The sequence below is a fragment of the Hipposideros armiger genome, unplaced genomic scaffold (assembly GCF_001890085.2).
Source record: "Hipposideros armiger isolate ML-2016 unplaced genomic scaffold, ASM189008v1 scaffold_68, whole genome shotgun sequence".
Classification (NCBI taxonomy): domain Eukaryota; kingdom Metazoa; phylum Chordata; class Mammalia; order Chiroptera; family Hipposideridae; genus Hipposideros; species Hipposideros armiger.
Window position 1 is genome coordinate 2,201,302 of NW_017731418.1, and position 20,263 is coordinate 2,221,564.

Sequence of the window (20,263 nt, forward strand, 5' to 3'; positions counted from 1 at the left end):
GGGTATTGTTCAGGCCGGTGATGATGGTGGACAAGAACAAGCCAGTGGGGATGTAGGGAAGCCAAAGGAATGGGACAACAGACAATAAGGAGGTAGGTGAGTTCTTTGAGGTGTCTATAGGATATCCATCTGGACATACGGGAGAAAGAAGCGATCTGCGAGTGTGAAGATGAGAAGCTTGGGGGAGTGAATCTACACACCAACAGAGTGGGAGGAGTCAGAAGAACAGGAAACTAGAGCACCTACTGTGTAAGGCAAGAAAGGACGGGGGACACAGAGCTGGGACAGAGCAGGAGAACCAAGGCAACGTGGGTCTGTGGAAGCCAAGGGAAGACAGCATTCCTGGTGCGACAGCGTGGTCAGTGTTGTCTTATTCTAGAAGTGGTCACACTTCTAGATGAAAGTTTAGAAGAGGCCACTTAGAAGATGTGCCCGACCCTTGAGAGAAATGTTTTGGGACAATGGAGGTAGGGAAATCCGGAATTCAAGTGACAGAGATGAGCCAGAACAGACAAGGAGAAAGTTGAGGCAGTGAACTCCATGCCTCTTCAAGTAGTGTAGGGAATAGGAGGAGACAGCTAGGGCAGTAGCTTGAGGAATAAACAGGCTGGAAAAGGGATTTTTTTTTTGTAGGATAGGGGAGATTTTAAATAAAATTTTTATTTAGCTACAGTTTGTTTTAAGACAGGGGAGACTTCAGCATATGTCCACCTAGTACTCTAGGAAAATCCTGAAGATGCCAGGCCTCTGGATGGATTTTCAGTAGTGGTTTGTAATAATAACAACAGCAGAGGGGATCTGCAAAGACAGAAGGCACTCCGGGACTGGCCCGCACTGTGCCTCTGGCCTTGATTTCTGGCCACCACAGGGAGCAGGGATCCCTGAGCGAGGGTCCTTCGGAGCAACCAGGGCCTGAAGAGGAAGCAGGTGGCTCTGGCTCTTCACAGACCTGGAGGTAACTCTGCCCCCAACCTCTACCCCAGGTGGCCTTCTTTTGAATCTCTGCTCTGTTCCATGACAGCTCATGCTGCCACCAAGATCCTGAACTTGCAAGCCATTTAGCGTTGGCCAGGGAAGGGGAAGAGGAGTGAACAGTTTTAGGCATAGCAGGAAGGCGAACAAAAGGCCAGCATGTCCTTATAAATTCCACCCCACCCCCACCCCACCACTGGCAAAGCGATGGTTTACTGGGAAGGACAGGAGAACTAAGTGTGGTGTTTAGTGAAACAGCACTTTAACATCTGCCTCTTCTATAAATGCTTTGCCATCTGTTTACAAGACAAGTGAACCTCATCTCTTCTTTAGCAATAGTCAGACAACTGCCAACTCTCTGGCAACAAGTACCTCAAGCAAAATGCCTTTTAATTGAACATCTTCTCAAAATGTAAAGCCCTGGGTTTACTCATCAATTCTGCAAGATGGCCCCCATTGAACCTTCTTAAGGGGCGGGTGGTAACTGTCAGGCAGTAGAAAACACACTTACAGAAGAGAATGTCTTTATTCCTACTTATCATGCTCCACTGAAACAAAGCTATTTTATCATTTTCATTACAGGAGGCTATATCATGGGGGATAATAGCAACCAGGCGAAATACAGATTCTATTCTTAGCCCCCACTCCATTGGTTGTATAATTAGTTTCTTTACATGCTCCCAAAGAACATACGTATTGAAAATATGAAACTTAAGACCCTCTAAGTATTAAAAATGGCACATTAGGTACTTTATGTGCTGATATGACGCAGTCTTCAAGATCTACTGTTACAGGGAAAGTAGAGAACAGTGAAAAAGCTTTTTTTGTGTATACTAGCTACTATTTGTAAAAAAAAACAACAAAAAGACAAAACCCAAAACCCACAGAATATCTATATCTACTTAAATACATATTAGTATTTATGTGTGTCTATATAAATACATGTATGTACTGCATTGGCATATTCATGCATCCTTTGGAAGGCTCCATAAAAAATGAGAAATGGCGGTTTCTTCCAGGAAGGGTGGCTGAGAGCTAGCAGCAGTTTGGAGATACAGTAAGTCCTTACTCAACATCCTCAATAAGTTCTTTGACTTTAAGTGAAACAACATAAAAGAAAGCCAATTTTACCATAGGATAACTGACATAAACAAGAGTTAAGTTCTTATGCAAGCCATCAACATTATAATGAAACGTTGAACGAAATGACATTATTCAAGAACCTGCTGTGTATTGTCCAACCTTTTAAAATCGGAACCACGAGATGGTTCTAAAGTACTCAATAATTGTTAAAAATGAAAAAGTGTATTAAAGCAAAACTAAACCTGGCAAAATGCAAGTATCAATGTTTCTCAAAAGAGGTGAGAGCCCATGGAGCTTGGGAATGCTTATGGTTGCAGTGGGACATGTTAGGGAAGCATCAGGGAATCAACCCGTCAGACAGGTGGGAGTGTCAGGTCAACGGCAGTGTGGATACCGTGTTTGGCAGACAGTGGGGACTCAGCCTGGCCTTTCAGTGGAGGCTTGTGACGTGATCAGACCTGTGGTGGGCAGGTGGGTGTGGGAGTGCCTGGGTAGGTGGTGGGGGAGGCACGGCTGCAGTCTGAGGCTGGACAGTTGATGGAAGGGTCTTCCCAAGGAAGAGGCAATCGTTTGATTGGAGGAAAGCAGAGGGGGCAGGTAGGAGATGTGCACGGATGGCCCATGGTGAATACTCAGGAAATACATATTGAATAAATGAATGCATGAAAATCATAAAGCTTAGTGATCATTTGGGTGTTTGTATGAAGGAAACAGAAACAAAAGGTAAGGACATAATTCAATCATCCATTCATCAAATAGTCATGAGCATCCAGTGTGGGCCCAGCATTGTCCTACACACCAGGAGAGAACAGTGACTGAGAGGGACAAACTTTCTGGCTTTGGGACAGCTTAAACTGAAGTGACATGGAGACTTGTCAAACCTGGGTGTTAGGATGGTGGGCAGAGCCCATCGAACCTTCTTCAAATCATGCTTTAAATGGCTGCATAATACTCTATCTTTTGGAATTACTATAATCTTAATCATTTTCCAATTAAAAATCATTGGGTTGTTTCCATTTTTCTTAGAAATGAATCCACAATGAACCACCTTACATGTAAATTTTAGGGTGTCATTCTGATTTTTTTCATTAGGATAAATTCCTAGAAGCAGACCCTTCTGGGTTAAAGGGTACCAGCAGTTTCAAGTGTCTTAAAACATACTAAGGAATAGATGGTCCAGTTTGGAATGTGGGTCTTGCACTTGATGGGGTGGTGGGGAAAGTGTTCTGAGACGAGTCTGCAGCAAACGAGAGGCAAAGATGCGGAGAATGTGGTCCTTGAGAACTGACAGAAAAAAAAAAGTGGAGGAAGGGTCCTGGGGTGGGAGGGAGGGGAAGAACAGGAGGGAGGAGAAACTGAGGCAGCAGAGAAAGTTGGAGGAATCCAAGAAGATGGCTTTCAAGATGGGAATGTGGATGTAGAGAAATGACAGAAGACTCAGAAGGTGGAGTTTCGGGGTACTGGTGACCTTCTAAGGAAGATGGCAGTGGAAAATACTGGAAGAGGTCTTGGGAGGTATTACAGCTGAACTGATCTTTCTTTCCTGTGCATAGAGTCACCCCGGCTTGCAAAAGTCCAGCATTCCAGCATTCCCTTCTCAACCCCTCAAATTTATATTTCTCAGCAGGCACCCCCTCCAAGTAATTCTAACATAGGTGCCCCCGAGAACACACTTTGAAGGAAGTAGAGGTGGCCCCCTTGTTCATAAGACTTCAAAGTGAGAGTAATGCCTGGGCAGCTGCAGAATTTAGGCAAGGCTTTGGGGGTTCCTGAAGAGCTGCGAGGTTTCTAGGTGACTAGGCAGAAGCCAGAGGAGGAGCAGAGGTAGAAAAGATTGAAAAAGGAAGTCACAGGGGAGCCAGGCAGGCTCCAGAAGAGGGAAGATGGCATGTTTCCCTGAGACAGGAGAGGGTGAGGGGTGTGGGAGACACTGGTTTTGGGGGGGGCAGCAAGTTTTGGGGCTCATGATGAGCAGCCTCTGATTTCTCAGTAAAAGAAGGGCTCAGGTCACCCACTAAGAACAGACCATCATTTAGAAGCTAAATGCCTGCGAGGTGCTTTATAGGGTGGAGCAAAGAAGGGAACACTGAGGCTGCAGGGATTCTGCCTGAATAAGCTAGATCTCATCTCTATTCTGGGGAGAGTTCCCAGTCCCTCCCTCTCCCCTGAGAAGCATCTGCATTTCAGCCTCTGGCTGTTTCATTCCTTGGTTAAGATTTCTTTTAAAAGAATTTTTGAAACTTCTTCTGTCAATAAATTACCCTTGTCATCCCTTGGAGATTGCCCAGACTCCCTCCGCTGATCTCTGCCTTCTTTTATATATATCTTAATCTCCTGTGCGATCTTCCCTTCACTCCTGTCTTCTCTTTTTCCTATTTTGTTTTTACAATACTCTCAATCATTTTTCAGTTGCCTCACCAGGCTCCTGGTTCCCTGATGCCTCCCCTTCTTGCTGGAAGCCCAGCCTCTCGGTGCCTGCCTCACTTCTTCCACACTTTCATTTGGGTTCTGCGTGTAGATCATGTAAGCAGGATCAGCTACATAATTTGCAGGGCCCAGTGCAAAATGAAAATGTGGGGTCCCTTTGCTCAGAAATGATGAAGAGTTTCAAGATGGTGTCAGGAGCATTAGACCAAGTGCAGGTCCCTCAGAGCATGGGGCTCCCCGGCAATTGAATGGGTCGCTCGCCCATGAAGTCAGCTCTGTTTGCAGTGTTTGCTGCTTTAAATTATTGTTTATTCACCATTCTCAGAACACTTGTGATTTTGCTTCTGTAGTCTCTAATGGCTACTTTAATTTGCTTGGTTTTGCCCAACATAGTCAATCAGTATGTTTATAATAACCAAATAAGACATTGTGCTTTATTTATTGTTCCTTTCCATCATCTTTTGCTGATTTTGAAGAGTGACATGGGACTCCCTTGTAGGCTCAGCTGCCTTTGAGTTGATGCTTGGCATTCAGAGCCCCTCAAGGTCATGCTGTAGGAAACACTGGCACTCAGGAGTTACCGTCCCTAAAGGAGACCTGGGGAGAGGTAGCCTAAGTGACCCAGAAAGTATACTATCAAAATTACCCATGTAATATGCATGACTCAGTGAGTGGCTCAGAGAAAGCATTCAATAAACAATGATCGGCATTATTTGCTTGTTTGACTCCAGCTGACAATCAAGGTCATAATGCAGAAGTATAGTCCTAGTTTAATAAGTTTCCTTCCAGAGTTCAGAGGTCTCACTCTCATCCCTTAAGGCCTGTAGTCCCACCCGGTTGCCGTCACCCCACATATCTCCTGCCCATCCCCCACTCAAGGGTCCAGTCACCTACTTGTTGGTCTGCCTCTGGTGCTGGATGACCATGTTTTTCTCATGGATCGTCTCCAACAGGGCTGTTGCCAGAGATTTCAGATCAGAAATGGACTGTGGAGTAGCTGGGAGACTACATCCATGATCCTCAGATAACAGATCCTGAACTGGGTAGGATATAAAATTTACAACTCAGTCTTAAATTCATCTAAAAGGCAAGCCAGTGTCAGTTCTTCCTGGGTAATGATAGATACACAGCTTCTATATGCCACTATGTTGTACTGAAGAGTCCACTTCTAGTGTCAAAAATAAAACAAAATAAAATTTAGTGTGCGGGTTAATCTGGATGGAGGAAGTCCTCATGGACTTTTATCAACAATTTTTAAAAGGACAATAATCTGTTGCATTTTTCCAGTATGTTACAATTTGAAAACACTTTCATACTGACTAATGCATTTGAGACATAAAATTAACAACAACAAAAATCCACCTGGGAAGTAGTATTTATTTATTCTTATTTGGTGGACAGGGAAGCAAAGTGCAGATGGATTAAAAACATTGGCTGAACATCCCACAGCCGTGCTAATGACAACGACTCTAGCCCTGCTTTATATCAGAGTTTCTCAGAGTGTGGTGGGTAGCAAGATAATTACAGAGACTATCTAAACCACAAAATATAGTTTGTATATGCACGTTTTTAGAAAGGGTAGATAAACTAAGAGATAACACAAAAAGATAACCACTTGTACTCCTACCAGACAGAAAAAGAAAAAGAAACAGTTTAAATCACTGTATATTTTTGAACACTATTTCCTATATGACTATAGGTAGATGTACAAATTCATACAGTTTTCCTCAAAACTGGGGAAAAGCTCTGCTTTTTTCACTTAACCTGATGCCTTATCATGAATATTTCCTAAAACATAAAATGTAACAGCTGCTTAGTAGTTCATATATAGCTATATAATAATTAATCACTTCTGGATATTTGTGTTGTTTCGAATGTTTTTTGTTATAACTCATATAGGATGAAATTTCTTGAAGCAAAATGTTTTCCTATGTTGTAATTATTTCTTGTTGGCTCAAAGGGGATCAGTTTAAGGCATTTCATAATAGGTTGCCAAAAGGTTGTGCCAGATTGACTGGTCTGCCACGGTGTTTGAGAATGGCTAATATTCCCCATGGCAGTTATAAGACTGGGTCTCGTCATTCAAGGATGCCATGCTATCAAGAGTATCCAAAACTAAACTTAGATGGGCTACTTCACATTTCTATAGAGCGTTGTAGTTTTCTTTTTAAAAACAATTGTAGGGTGTCCTTTTCTAGTGGAATGAAAAAAGTAGTTGCTTGGAAAAGTGTCTGGTTATTAGGTAGGCTGGAGATAGGGATTTTTTTTTTTAAGCTACTCTAGCTCTGATTAAGATGGCCGTTTGATTGCTGCTGGTCTGTGCTGCCAACAACCCAAAAGTGGGCCAGTCGAGCATGTTCAAATTGAGGCTTATGTTTAAAACTGAGTTCTCAAATATTAAGTGTCAGAAGCAAGCTTTAAGCTATTTATTCCCCTGGACTGTTCCTGGAAGATCATTATTTTTCATCGGAATTGACAAGGAGGAGGAACAAAATTGCAATCAATAAATGCTTCTTTGAAAAAAGGCACATGTTCCATGATAAAATGACTCAGCAGCTTTGAGACTTTTCTATACTGATCATAGCAGCCAGGAAAAAGAGACATTCGATGAGGTTGAAACATGTACTCGAAGAAACTAAACTGGTGATCAGAGAGAAGGGAAAACATTCTTGGGAGGAGAGCACAGGAAAGGATGCAAATGAGGACCAGACATTAGGAAAACCTCTAAGGCAGTGGTTCTCAGAGTAGGGTCCTTAAACCAGCATTAGCATCACCTGGGAAATTTGTAGAACACAGCTTCTCCGGGACCCCCAGACCTACTAAATCAGAAATTCTGGGTGGGGGAGTCGGGGGAGATGCGGTCTAGCGATCTGTGTTTTAACAAGTCCTCCAGGCAACTCTGATACAGGCAGATGTTTCTAAGGATCATCTCAGTTCCCAGTCCACAAAACGCGATGTGCACTGACAGCTCTAGTATTCTGTGACGGTGAGCGGTCCCTCCCGGAGACTGAGCCCTACCTTGTTTTGCAGACAGGACCCCAGTCAGAGCGCTGCTGCCGGCTTTACCCTGGCCTTTGGAGTTTTTCCGTCTCTCGAGAGCATTCTAAAGCAGCATTGGGAGAAACATAAAAACCTCTGTCAAAAAAGCCAATAGTGGAAAAATACCTAGTTATGGTTAGATGCATCCTCCTATCCAGCACACAAGACCCCTTTGCACATTACAAATGCTGGCCCACCTTTTAAAATTCTGAGTCCCTGCCAAAGAGTTAGGATTTTTATGGACACGGTACAGAGTTTGTTTGTTTGTTTGTTTAAGTTGGTGCCCAGCAGAACCACAACAATGAGTTTCCCATATATATAAAAGGCACTTAATGCATATTTGTTAAATGATCAAATCTGAAACAAGAGCTCAGTCTAATGTGGAGGTCACTAGCTATGAAACCCCTTTCAAATACCCATGAGATGGAGAACAGGTTTACTTGCATGTACTGATGCCAAAAGATTGTTAGTGGCATCTGAAAGGATTCTGTGGCTGGACTGGAGAAAGAGCCACAGTCAGTTAGTGATATCTGCCATGGACATGAGAAAGGGACGTGCGTGTGTGCCACCTAAGTGTCATTCCTAGGAGAGACTCTTACGTTGAAATTGATATGTACTATATAGCCCGTGCTTGGCAAACAGAACTGAATAAATGTTAAATGAATGCATATGCACATATTGCAAAATTATGTATTAATTATACATCTTTAAAAGCTGTATTCTTCTTTGGCTGCATGTGTATATATAGACTGGTATAAACTAAAGTGTGGCCCCCACCGAACAGATAGGAGGTACAGCATGGAGACTTCTGAGAAAAAAGCCAACGTCGAAAGCCAGGAAAACGAGAAAGCTCTCCCAAGCATCTAGACTGCTATAAAACTTCACCCCCAGGAAGAGAAATCAATCTATTTTCAAAGCAGAGAAACCCAAGAGATTTTTCTAATTATAACATTTACAAGTAACATCTGCAGAAATAGATATTATCAAACTAATGGTGTTGGAATTAGACTACATAACAGTGGGGAGAATTTAAACAGTCGTTTCAGTGTGACGTGAACATTATTGTTTAGAATGTGGTTTCCCAAGCTTTGTTTCTTCATGGCTCGGAACCATTTTCTTATGGATGATTATGAGACAAACAGCATCTGATGACAGGATGTTTCATAGACAAGCCAGGTAAGAAGCCTAATTTCATATGGATGGAGGCTGTCAAGTGGCCATGTCCAGATTCTGGGGGTCTCCGTGCGCCCTGTCCTGATAACTGCGACAGAAGGAGATCTTGCAAAAGCTGTTTTGCTCTGTTTATTGTTTTGGGTTTAATTCTTACCAGTCACCCTCAGTGAAGTTCTTACTGGCCTCTCTCTGGGAGGGCAGGCAAGCACTAAAATATCTTTGGCACATAAAAGAGAATTAAAATAGAATAACATTTAGATGTACACTAGTGAATCATCACAGTTGTCGTCATGATCCTGCTACCTTGTATTTGGCAATGTTCGATTTCAAGAGGTTGGCCTCTTCATGCAGTTGCTTTAATCTCTCTTGAAGGTACCTGGAAAAAAACCAGATACAACTAGGAAGTGTTTGGGGACACAATAAAAACCATACACTCAGACAGGAGAGGAGGAGAAAGGAAAACCACATGCCCTGCCGAAGAGCCATCTTTTACACATGCTTCCGTCTCACCACCTAAAGGGAGGCGGGGAGAAGTGCATCTTTGTGACCTCTGCTTAAATGGATGTGATCAAGGTCAAATATGCCCAAATCACACAAACCCCACTTCAGAAGGGCCCTCTGCAGAGATCCCCTAAGGGATATCAACACAGTTTTCACATAATTCTCATTAAGATGATTCCACTGGGAAGGAAGGCAGGAAGAGGCGACACCAGACATAACATTAAGTCAAACACATACACACACTGAAATTGGCCTCGGGGAAAAGAAACAGCTAAGGGAATTTCTCAATTTATTTTCTTATTCTTTTTCTCTCTCCTTGATCGCAATAACCGGCAGCTTTCACTGGCTCCCTACCCTTCTCCCCCAACTAGGGCGAGAGAAAGGGGTACGTGTGTAGGTGTGTAGCACTTCTTTTCTGACTTTTACAACTAATACGTGACAGTAATAGCATTGCTTTGGGGGTGGTGACTTTCCTTTCATTGTAAGGCAATTTTCTCAAAGGTGAATAGGGCCGCAGATAACTCCCAGCCTGCAGGCTTGCGGAGCGCCAGCATTCTGCCCGAGGGCAGGCCTGGGCCTGGCCACTTGCCTGTTCTCCATGCACAGGGCGTCCACGTCGATGATGCGGTTCTCATGCCCGCCCAGGATATGGTTTAGCTCCTGGTTGAGCCTCTCCACTTTGTCCTGGTAGGAAGACCGTTCTTCTTTCACATCCTGAAGCTCATCCACCGAGGCCTGCAGGTCATGCTCCAGAGACTCGATCTGAAATCAAAGGCAGTGCCCTTACTCAAGATGTTCTAAAGACACTGGTTTTATGGCCAGAGATGGAGCCATCCGCTTGGATGACTGACTTTTAGAGAGCTTATTAATACCACCCGCATGCTATAAAACTGCAAGCACCACACCCCGGAATACAATAAAAGCTAGAAAGAAGGGGACAACTTCCTGCCAGACACTTACTCTACCTAAGATGGGATGTGTGCAGTAGCGTGGAAAAACAGAAGCGATCCCTTACCAACGGCAGCATGCCCTCAAGCCAGAGCCTCAGAGAGGGCAAATTCAGACACTGGGAACAGCAGTCAGTGCCTTACAAATACATGCTTTTGCAAACCACCACTCTAGACCCAGAAATCTTGTTCAGCTCTTCAAAAGCAATTAGCAACAGAAAGATAGTGGAGTCTAGGCCCTCTTAGCTGTTTCCTAACTCAGGCTCTGTACCCGTTGAGGTTTTGCCTAAAAAGCATTGCTCAGCATTTCAGCAGAAACTTGCAAATTAAAGCCAGTTTGTCATGTTTTGTTGCCTCCTGGGTAAGGGCAAGGGTGGTGGTGGGGGTGCAGCGGCAGGCGGGGGGTGTCTTGTTGTGTTCAGAGCAATGGCACCGAAAGTAACAGGGCAGACCTGCTGGAAGCCAGAAACATAAGAGGCAGCTTGGGAATGTAGTGAAGTACAGGGAAGGAAAAGCTTTCAGTTCTATCCCTCCTCCTCTGACTCACGTCCCAGGCACCCCCTACTCTCTGAGTGACAGGGACACAATCTATTCTTCTCTGTGTTGCGTCCAGCTGTGCAGACCCAGCCCCCACTCCTAACAGATGTCAGCAATAACCTGTTCCTTTGCTCTCTCCAGCTGCTGAACCAAGTCTTCACGCTCATGAGCTGCAAAGTGCCGCACACCAATTTCTTCATCTCCAAGCCTCTGTTTGGCAATTGTCATCCTCAAGAGCTGCATTTTCCATTAGAGAGAGAGAGAGAGAGAGAGAGAGAGAGAGAGAGAGAGAGAGAGATTTAAAATGAATAGATCCAAACAAAAACCCAAGCACACTTTTGGAAGATTTTTCAAGGCATGTTGGGGAAAAGGACAAGACAAAGACATTTCTTGCTAATATCATGAATTTAAAAAATATATTGTAGGGGGCCGGCCGAGTGGCTCAGTTGGTTAAGAGCTCGCACAAGAGTGCGAGCTCTGAGCAACAGTAGTTCGATGCCCGGTCCGAGCTGAGTTGCCGCCGAGCTGCCAACAGGTGGCAGGATGGCTCAGCTAAAAAAAAAAAATATATATATATATATATATATACATATATATATATATATATATATATATGGTATTTGTACATGCATGCACATACACGTGTGCATGCATACAGGGTATAAGACTAATAGGAACACAGGTCTGGGCATTTGAAAGGAGATGGCCTATGTAGCATAGCCATGGTAAGGAAACAAACTGGGTTTCTTTTAAACTTAGCAAATATTAAAAAATAACACATGCTGAGATGGGCAAGCTTCCATACTTTTAACAAATGGGGCTATATTATCAAGAGCCTTAAAAATGTGCCTACTCAATGATCCAGTAACTACTTCTGACAATCTGGGCTAAGAATAATCGCAGACAGGGACTAGCTTTAGGAGAAAAAGAGAAAGTAGATTGCGCTATTACTTGTAGAAAGAGTAAAAAAAAAAAACAAAATTAGAAACTATGCCTAAAATAGCAGAGTTGTTAGTAAACTATAATTCAATGACTCAATGGTCTAGTTTGTAGCTGTTTGAAATGAAGGTGATGTGAACTATGTAATACCACGCATGTTCAAGAGGCCACGTTAAGCGGGAAAAAAAGCATAGTAGTAACTTTTATAGGCAGTATGATTAAAATTATACTGAGAAGCCATGCACAAAAGAAAAAAAAAAGACCCAATACCCTAGATATTAAAATGTGTATGTTTAGGCGATGGAGAGACTATGGATGCTATCGGTTCTTTTCTTCGTTTTCTAACTTTTAAAGAAAGTACCCATGGCTTTCATAACATACATTTATTTATATGTTTTGAAATCCTCAGGGATAATACTCCAGTCTTCAGAAATGGAATTTTCCAAAGGATCCCCACAGAGCCCATAGCTTCCCCAGACTCCAGGACTAAGGTCTACGTGCAGCTCCACGCCTTCTAGGTAGGGCCACGGTGGGAACGATGCGAGACCCCAGGATGACCCAGTGGTCCCAGAGGATCCTGCACATGCCCGTTAGTGCCAAGCAGGCTGCTACGAGAGTAACTTTTTAGAGTTGCAGCACTGCTTCCAGATGCTTCTTCTAAAGAGGTTGTAAGCCTTATTCCCCTGCCTCCCTGTAGGGTGTGTGTGGATGGGCTTCCTCTATGGATGAGATCCTGGGGACAGTTTTTCGCTGTCACACAGATCTGACTCAGCTAGCAGTGCTTGCTTGAAGCACACTCTTCCTTATTCCTGCAGGAGTTTTGAGGGATTCGTTGCCAGTAGAGAAAATGGCTTTATTTTCAATTCTATGAAGGATTTAGGGGCATGTGAGAGAAAGTTAAAAGCCAAGGAGGTAGACTATGAACTAGATTGAAATAAAAACAGCAATGAGCTTTGAAAGAGATGATGATGAAAGAAAAGTAAAGAGCATTTTCAAATAGCATCAAGTTTGGGCCTTATTTGAAAACTACTCGGTTGAACTGGACAATGAATTACTGTGTACCTACTATTCACTAATTCACTGGGCAGAAAATGTTCCAGGCAGCAGGCAGGCTTGCTTATACAAAAACCTGGCAGAGGACGTATACAGACGGCTGTCCTTCATGGAATCTGATTACGATTGAGCCGCATTCCTCAGGGATTCTGTACTTGAGAATGTTGCACAAATGTATATGCTAATCTCAAAATTAGCACTCATGGTACTTTTGAATCATGTGCAAAAAATCGTAAGGACAAGTGCAGAGCTGCAAAAAGCATGACTCGTCCATCAGCCAGGTTCTTAACTGAAGTTGAGCAAGGTGATGCTCTGCCTCTTGTTTTAGCTCTCTACTGTACACAGGCATCCGTTTTGCTGTCTATTTAGTGCCACATTTCCCCGCCCCCCCACATATTTTCAAGCTTTTTTGTTGGTGTTTTGCTGTTTAAGACAGCCCCCATGGGTAGTGCTGAAGCGCTGTCTAGTGTTCCTCAGCACATGAAGACTGTGGAATATCTTAGAGAGAGTGCATGCATTAGATAAGCTTCAATCAGGTGCAAATTACAGTGCTAGTAAGCTCAGTGTTAATGAATCAACAATATACGTGAAATAATGTGACTTTAAGCAGAAATGAGACACACCTAGAATATCATTACACATTCATCCATTGACAAAAACTTTGTGACCAGAGGCTCACAAGAACTTGTCAACCCATGGTTGGTGTCAATTCAACACCAACAGGGATCCCCAATTTGGGGTTGCAGTGAAGAAGGAAACTTTATTCAGTGCAAATATCTCAACTGAGATACAGCATGGCAGTGAGAACAGCTCAGTAGTGTTACAGATCAATTATGAAGCAGCACGGCTGTGGAACAGCACAGCTGTGAGGCGGATCTGGGGGTAAGGCCAACCTGGGACAAGGCAGCTCTACTCTGCTCTGCTCCAGGGAGATGTCTTCAGTGTTTCAGCTCCAGCCAGGAGACTCAGTCTTCAACCTTCGGTGGAAAGGGCAAGGGTACTCTCTGATTCAGAGGGAAACTGACTTTAACATAGAGAGAAGTCCTCCCACCCTGGACCCAGATAGGTCCATCCTCATGCAAATGAAGACTCCAAATCCTCATAGTTTGATTAGTCCAAAAAGCCCTGTCCTGTTGATCAGAACAGAGCTGCTGTGATTGGTTGGTGAAAATGCTAATGGGGGATATGGCTGCACAGCTTCAATTGGATGGGGAAATTCTCAGTCTTATTGGTGGAAATGTGATTCCTGGAACTCCTTTATAAGGGTTGGCTCAGGTGGGAACACAGTGCAGGCAGGCAGCTTAGTGCAGGCTTCTCCCTAAAGTGTGGCTTGCGTGAGAGGCCCTTTTAGAAACAGCTGCTAGGCTCTGCTTGTAAATTTGGGCCCAGTTAGCCACAAGAGCCCTTCATCTTCAGTAGGCATCTTCTTTCTCAGGGTTGACAAATCTAATCCTGTATTTCCCCTAGGAGCAGTGGTTCAGTGTTCGCTAATTCAGTGTTTGCAGTGACATTAGAGAATATAACTACAGTAAATAATGAGAATCAACTGTATTGGGGGTGGCAGGTGTGTTGGGGTGGCCGCAGTACTGGTTAATTCAACTGAAAGCTGATGTGTGAAAATTCTTTCATGTTGCACAATTTCTTGGTTCAAGGCTTTCAGAACCCCAAGTTGACATAGAGAAAAACAAACAGCTAACCAAATAAGAAATATTTCTTAAATCAAAGGGTCTAGGAACAGGTAGGCTCCTGCTTTTTTTTTTGGAATGAGGCAACAGGAGGCCTGCGACATGGCTTTGAAAGTAGGGCTCTTTTCTTGACATATGAAAAGCCAGACTGACAGCCTGAACTTTAAGTAATAAAACACCACTGTGGTTTTCCATTCACAATATGCTTCACTGAACACTTAATTTAGAATCACACAATTATGTTTGCTTAATGCCAATTAATTATTAAACATGTTTATTGAGGTCTGACAGCCATATAAGAGAGTCATCTTTTATATACTGGATGCCTGTTAAGCTTCAATAAATATGTTAACAATCATTTGGTGTTTAATGTGCATACAATATCGGCTATTAAATCTCAGGGCTAGACTGGTTGAAACACTTATTTTAAAAAGTGAGGCCCAAGTTGGTAATAGCTGGATCATTAGTTGGGTCTGATACTCCAGTGCAATTATCTGCAGGGGCCCAAGGAGTCCATGGCAACAGGAACGGCAGCGCCCAGCGAGAGTTCTCCAGCCTGCCCAGCGAGCAGCTCACAGGCTCTGAAGTCCCCAGCCTAGGGGTTCATTTCCTGGCTCCACAGTCTGTGAACTCGGCAACCTCAAGCACATGCCTAAATGTCTCTGAGACTTAGGAAAAATACGACAGTAATAGTATAGCATTTGACTTGCTAAGCCTTGCTGTAAGGAAGCGAGAGAGAGTGGAGTTAGATTAAATGTGCATTTAACTTAGGGGAATTGAAATACCAGGGATGCCAAAAAAACGTATACAAGTGGACGCTTTGGTCAACGTTACTCAAGCAGTAGTTCACAGTAATCAGAAGTGTCTGGACGCTGATAGTAACCACTTTGAGCACCTCGCGTAATTGCAGAAGTCAAACGTGACTTGTATTCATCTTTTGTTATTGGTACATATAGAGTGTTACAACTTTAATACAGTTTTTCCTTTCTTAAAACGTGTATACATTTTGGGGGGGCACCCTCTGTATATGTGTTTGGCAAAAAAGATGAGAGGGAGGAAAAAGAGGAGGGAGAGAGAGATGGAGAAGAGAGGAAGAGAAATACAAATTGTAAACCTTGAGGAAATCTACCCACCCCTGCTTTCAATGTCTCAGACTCAGAGGTGGGAAAGTGACTGGTAATTCCTTAATTTAGGCGAAATCATACTGTTCATATTTACACATAATATCACTGTGCGGGAGCATATATCACCATGTGCCCTGAACTTTATAAACAATTTAAGGGATGATCCAGGGGGATTCGGGTTAGAGACAAGTTTTTGTTTCTTCCATGCTGACTTTAGAACCTAATCCTAAGTGAGAGAAGATGGGGTTTCTCTATCACACTTAGCACAGCCCCTTGAACATGAACAGTGCTCAACACATGTTAGCTGCTTGTACGATTATTGCGATGATGACCATCACTGTCATCCTCCACGTGAGTTTCCCCACAAAGAGCGCCTCTCCCCCCCCCCTCCACACACACACACACTGGGAAAGTCCCATCTTTTAAGCTGGAGCAAGGAGAGCTCCCAAGCCAATCTTATCTGTAGACTGCAGGCGATGATGTTGATCTCCCATCTTGGAAACGGTTAGGAAGCAACTGCTCAGGGCACTTAATTCCCTCAAACACAGCCGTCAAAACTCCACGACCAGCCTCCCCGTGCCAGCCCTCGAAGTGGATCAGTGCCCTGCGAGGCGCGCACACTGCCATCAGTAGATGCATTCGTTTGGTGATTCGGATGGAAATAAACATTTATGAGTGAATTATGGGTGTGAGCCGTCAGCTTATGAACGAGGCGCAGCTGCAGCTGGGATGTGGCTGAGGAACATGCCTGGGAAGCGATGGGGCCAAATGGCTCTGGGGTGCCCACCCCCCACCTTGCCCATTGAGTCTAACTCCTCTGCCAATGCCCCGCTCAAACTCTGGTCCCCCGCAAGGCCCCCCCCCCCGTCAGAATGACTTGCTCCTTCCTTGATCTCTTCTCAGGCTTCACCCCTCACACACCTCAACATCCTCTCCTTCATCCTGTTTTCATTTGCCTGAATCCACTTTCTCCACTAGCCAGCCAGGGGCAGGGGCAGCCATTATTCTCCAGGTGTTATCTGTGTTCAGATCCTGCTTCTGCTACTCCTAGTCATGTGTTCTTGGCAGGCATCTACCTCACTGGGCCTCCAGTGACATGTTTTTTTTTGTTCGTTTGTTTGTTTTAAATGGGAATTGTCTTAGTCCATTCAGATTGCTATTACAGAATACCATAGGCTGGGTAGCTTACAAACAATGGAAATTTATTTCATAGCGTTCTAGAGGCTGGGAAATCCAAGATCAAGGTGCCAGCAGATTCGGTGTCTGGTGATAGCCTGCGTCCTGGTTCATAGATGCTCTCTTCCAATGTAGTGGAAGGGGCAAAAGAGCTCACCGGGGGTTTCTTTTATGGGAGCCCTAGTCCCATTTGTGAGAGCTCTGCTGTCATAACCTAATCACCTCCCAAAGGCCTCACCTCCAACACCATCACATTGGGGATGAGATTTCAACAGATGAAGCTTACTGGGACACATTTGGTCTGTAGTAAAGATAAAAGCTTCCAAGTAGACAGGACAGCTATGTATGGCTGCCCAGCCTGTGCAGTGCACTGCATGATTCCAACTCCAGGATCTCCGTCCTCATGATGTGAAAATACAATGCAATGATCACTGTCAATGTAACTCTCCCTTTTGATGGAGAGCTTTCAAAATGCAATCCCCACTCACAGTTGGTATGCTTCCAGTTCTTACACTGTGACTCTCCATTTGCCAGGGTTACTGGGAGAATCCGATGAAAGAACTATTAACAGTAAGTAGACGCTGGCCCTTCCTCACCCCCAATCCTTGTGTACTGACGCACATAGCACACCTAGGAAGGGGTCAGCACCAACAGGCATTTACTAGACTTTCCTTAGTGCCGTGCAGCACGGCTTGATAAACAAGACCTTAACGATTTTTTCTTTTACTTTTCCGGTTGGTTTTCTCCACATCCTCTCCAAGTGCCCCCCTGACCTTTAAAATATCTTCAATAAAATTAAACACGAGAATTTAGAAAGGTTCTAAGTGGGCAATTCTATTGTGTATACCAGAGTCCAAATTCCTAGACCTCTATAACAACAGAGTTCTAGCTTTAAACAAAAGAATATCACACACACACACACACACACACACACAACCCCCACAAAACCAGCAGTTTTTAGGTCCTTCCTCCCAGGGCACTGGAGATCACCACGCACGTGCTCCTTAGTGTGAATCGATGTTTCCCAGTTAATGAGCACCCAACTGGGGCCAAGCAATCTGCTAGAAGCTTTCCTTGCACATGATCCATGCAGTGGCTTTTCACTGCACTAAAATAAAAGCTCTTACAGGGCTGACCGGGAATGATGGTGAGCTGCTTCCTGCCAGCCTCCTGACCCCGCCTCCAACCGGCTCCCTTGTTCTCTGTTCTGCAGCCACGCTGGCTTCTCTTCAGCGCCTCACACACACCTTGCTCCTGTCCGCCTCTGGCCCTTTGCACGTCCTCTGCCCTTGGAAGAGCCTGCCCATAGCTCTGTCCAGAACCTACTTCTTTCTCTTCTCGTCTCCTGTAGGTCTCAGGTCAAATGTCACGGCCTCTGAGAAGTCTTCCCTGGACATTATTGCTAAAGCCATTCACCCCCAAGTTGCTCTCCCTCCTACCACCCTGCCCCACTATCTTCATCGTACTTACAGAAATTACCTTGTTCGCCTGCTCACGCGCTCCCCACTGTCAGCTCCACCACAACAGGAACTTTGCTTGTCATCTGCACGGATGACATCATTTGATGCTTCCCATGGCTTCAGGAGGCAGGCATGTCCTGTCCTCTTTACAGGTGAGAACCCCCTGAGGGGCTGACACAGGGTGCTGAAGCCAGGTCTCCTTGCCCAGGGGCTATGCCCAGCTCAGTAGCCCACGGTGTCCCTCACACAAGATTTCAGTCTCTTAACACTCAGAGCAAACATGCGTGCCGCACTTCGCACACGCCAGGCCCTATCCTGGGTGCATACAGACTAACCCAAAGAAGCCTAACAAGCAGCCTATGAGGTACTGTTACTATCCTCATTTTCAGGTCAGAAACCGAGACACAGGGATGGAAAGTAACTTACCCACGTCACAAACGTTATAAACGGCAGGGCCGGGCATGCAACCCTGGCAGCCTAGGGTTCTAGCGTTTATGCTGTGCTGCCTCTCTCCACAACAACTAAAATATTACACAGTGCCCCCGCCATGAAGTGTGTTCTGTGTTAAGTGCTTTGTATGACTTTTCACATTTAATCCTCACAAAAGGCGCACTGGTTCCCTGCCAGCCTCTAACCACCCCAAGCTTGTTCCGCCTACCAGGTCTCCTCACCTCACCCCTGGGTTAGCTGACCACTTCCAACCTCGCCTCCTTCAGAGCTCTGTGCAAAGAGCACATGAACAGATACCCCTCCCAGGACCCTGTAAACAGCGCCCCACTCTGCCCAGGCTGTACTCTATACAACACTCTAAGTAATTTTTTTACTTAGCAATTAGCACCTTCTAACATATTATATGGCACAGCAATCCCCCCTTCTCCATGGGGGATACGTTCCAAGGTCCCCCGTGGATGCCTGAAACTGGATACTACCAAACCCTATATACTATATTTTTTTCCTATACATGCATATACCTTTTCACTTAAAGGAAGCACTTTACAGCTTCTCTTTGGCATATCCAAATTGCCAGTATCACTACTCTTGTGCTTTGGGACCATTACTAAGTAAAATAAGGGTGACTTGAACACAAGCACTGTGATACAGTGACAGTTGATCTGACAACTGAGAGGGTTACTAAGTGACTGATGGGCGGGGAGCGTATACAGCAAGGAGACGCTGGACAAATAGGTGACTCACATCCTGGGCAGGACGGAGCGGGGTGGCTTGAGCTTTCACCACGCTACTCAGAATGGAACACAATTTAAAACTTACGAATTGTTTATTTCTGGAATTTTCCATTTAATATTTTTGGTCCGCAGTTGACCACAGGTAACTAACTGAAACTGCGGAAAGCAAAACAGCAGGTAAAGGGGGACTACTATGTTTCATCAAACATAAGTCTCCGTCATCTTTAAGACCCACCATTATGCACCTTTAAAAAGAATAAGCAGTGCCAATCACAATTACATGATACCATTGACTATGTCAGAGGTGTTCAAATGAGGAAATCTGTGCATCTCAGAATCTGTGAAATAGGTTATATTTATTTGTTTATTTGCTTCCTGTCCAACTGTCCCCACTAGACTGGAAGGAAGCTGCATGAAAGCAGGGACTCAGTGATTACTGTTTTATCCCCAGACCACGTAGCTGGGCTCTCAATAAAGATATGTTGAGATGCATTGAACCCCCTCCATAAGGCAAGAGCTACTAACCTCCACTGTGCAGATGAGAACTGAGGCACAGAGAAGTCAAGAACTGACACAAGATCACACAGCTAAGGAGCCCCTGAATTACCGTCAGACAATTCAGTACACATTGCTCCTAGAGCCACAATCTTTATAGGGTCCCACCAAACAGTTTTAAAGCTGCTTCAATTTCTTTTTTGTTTTCATGTAATTTGGACATGGTGTACTATAAAATAAGTCCCGGGCAGAGCTATATTTCAGAACCAGTTCCCCACTAAGAAGTGTAATTACAACAAATGGTCTATGGCAGCGGTTCTCAACCTGTGGGTCGCGACCCCTTTGGGGGTCGAGCGACCCTTTCACAGGGGTCACCTAAGACCATCAGAAAACAAAAAGATACTTACATTACGATTCATAACAGTAGCAAAATTACAGTTATAGAGTAGCAACGAAAATAATTTTATG

The 20,263-nt window shown here is 44.4% G+C and overlaps 1 protein-coding gene across 6 annotated transcripts in view; it reads right to left on the reverse strand.

Annotated features, from left to right (window-relative positions):
• Positions 1–20,263, reverse strand: part of CCDC149 (coiled-coil domain containing 149) — a 95,231-nt gene that overhangs the window by 18,852 nt on the left and 56,116 nt on the right. For 5 of the 6 annotated variants that reach the window (XM_019642397.1, XM_019642396.1, XM_019642395.1 and 2 more), the window contains 5 exons: positions 10,800–10,916; positions 9,785–9,957; positions 8,998–9,070; positions 7,501–7,585; positions 5,377–5,521 (listed from right to left, as the gene is read on the reverse strand). In XM_019642397.1, the coding sequence (XP_019497942.1) occupies positions 5,377–5,521; positions 7,501–7,585; positions 8,998–9,070; positions 9,785–9,957; positions 10,800–10,916 (593 nt within the window). Of the gene's footprint in view, positions 1–5,376; positions 5,522–7,500; positions 7,586–8,997; positions 9,071–9,784; positions 9,958–10,799; positions 10,917–13,564; positions 13,649–20,263 lie in introns of those variants that run through there. The other variant, XM_019642400.1, reaches the window with a different exon arrangement.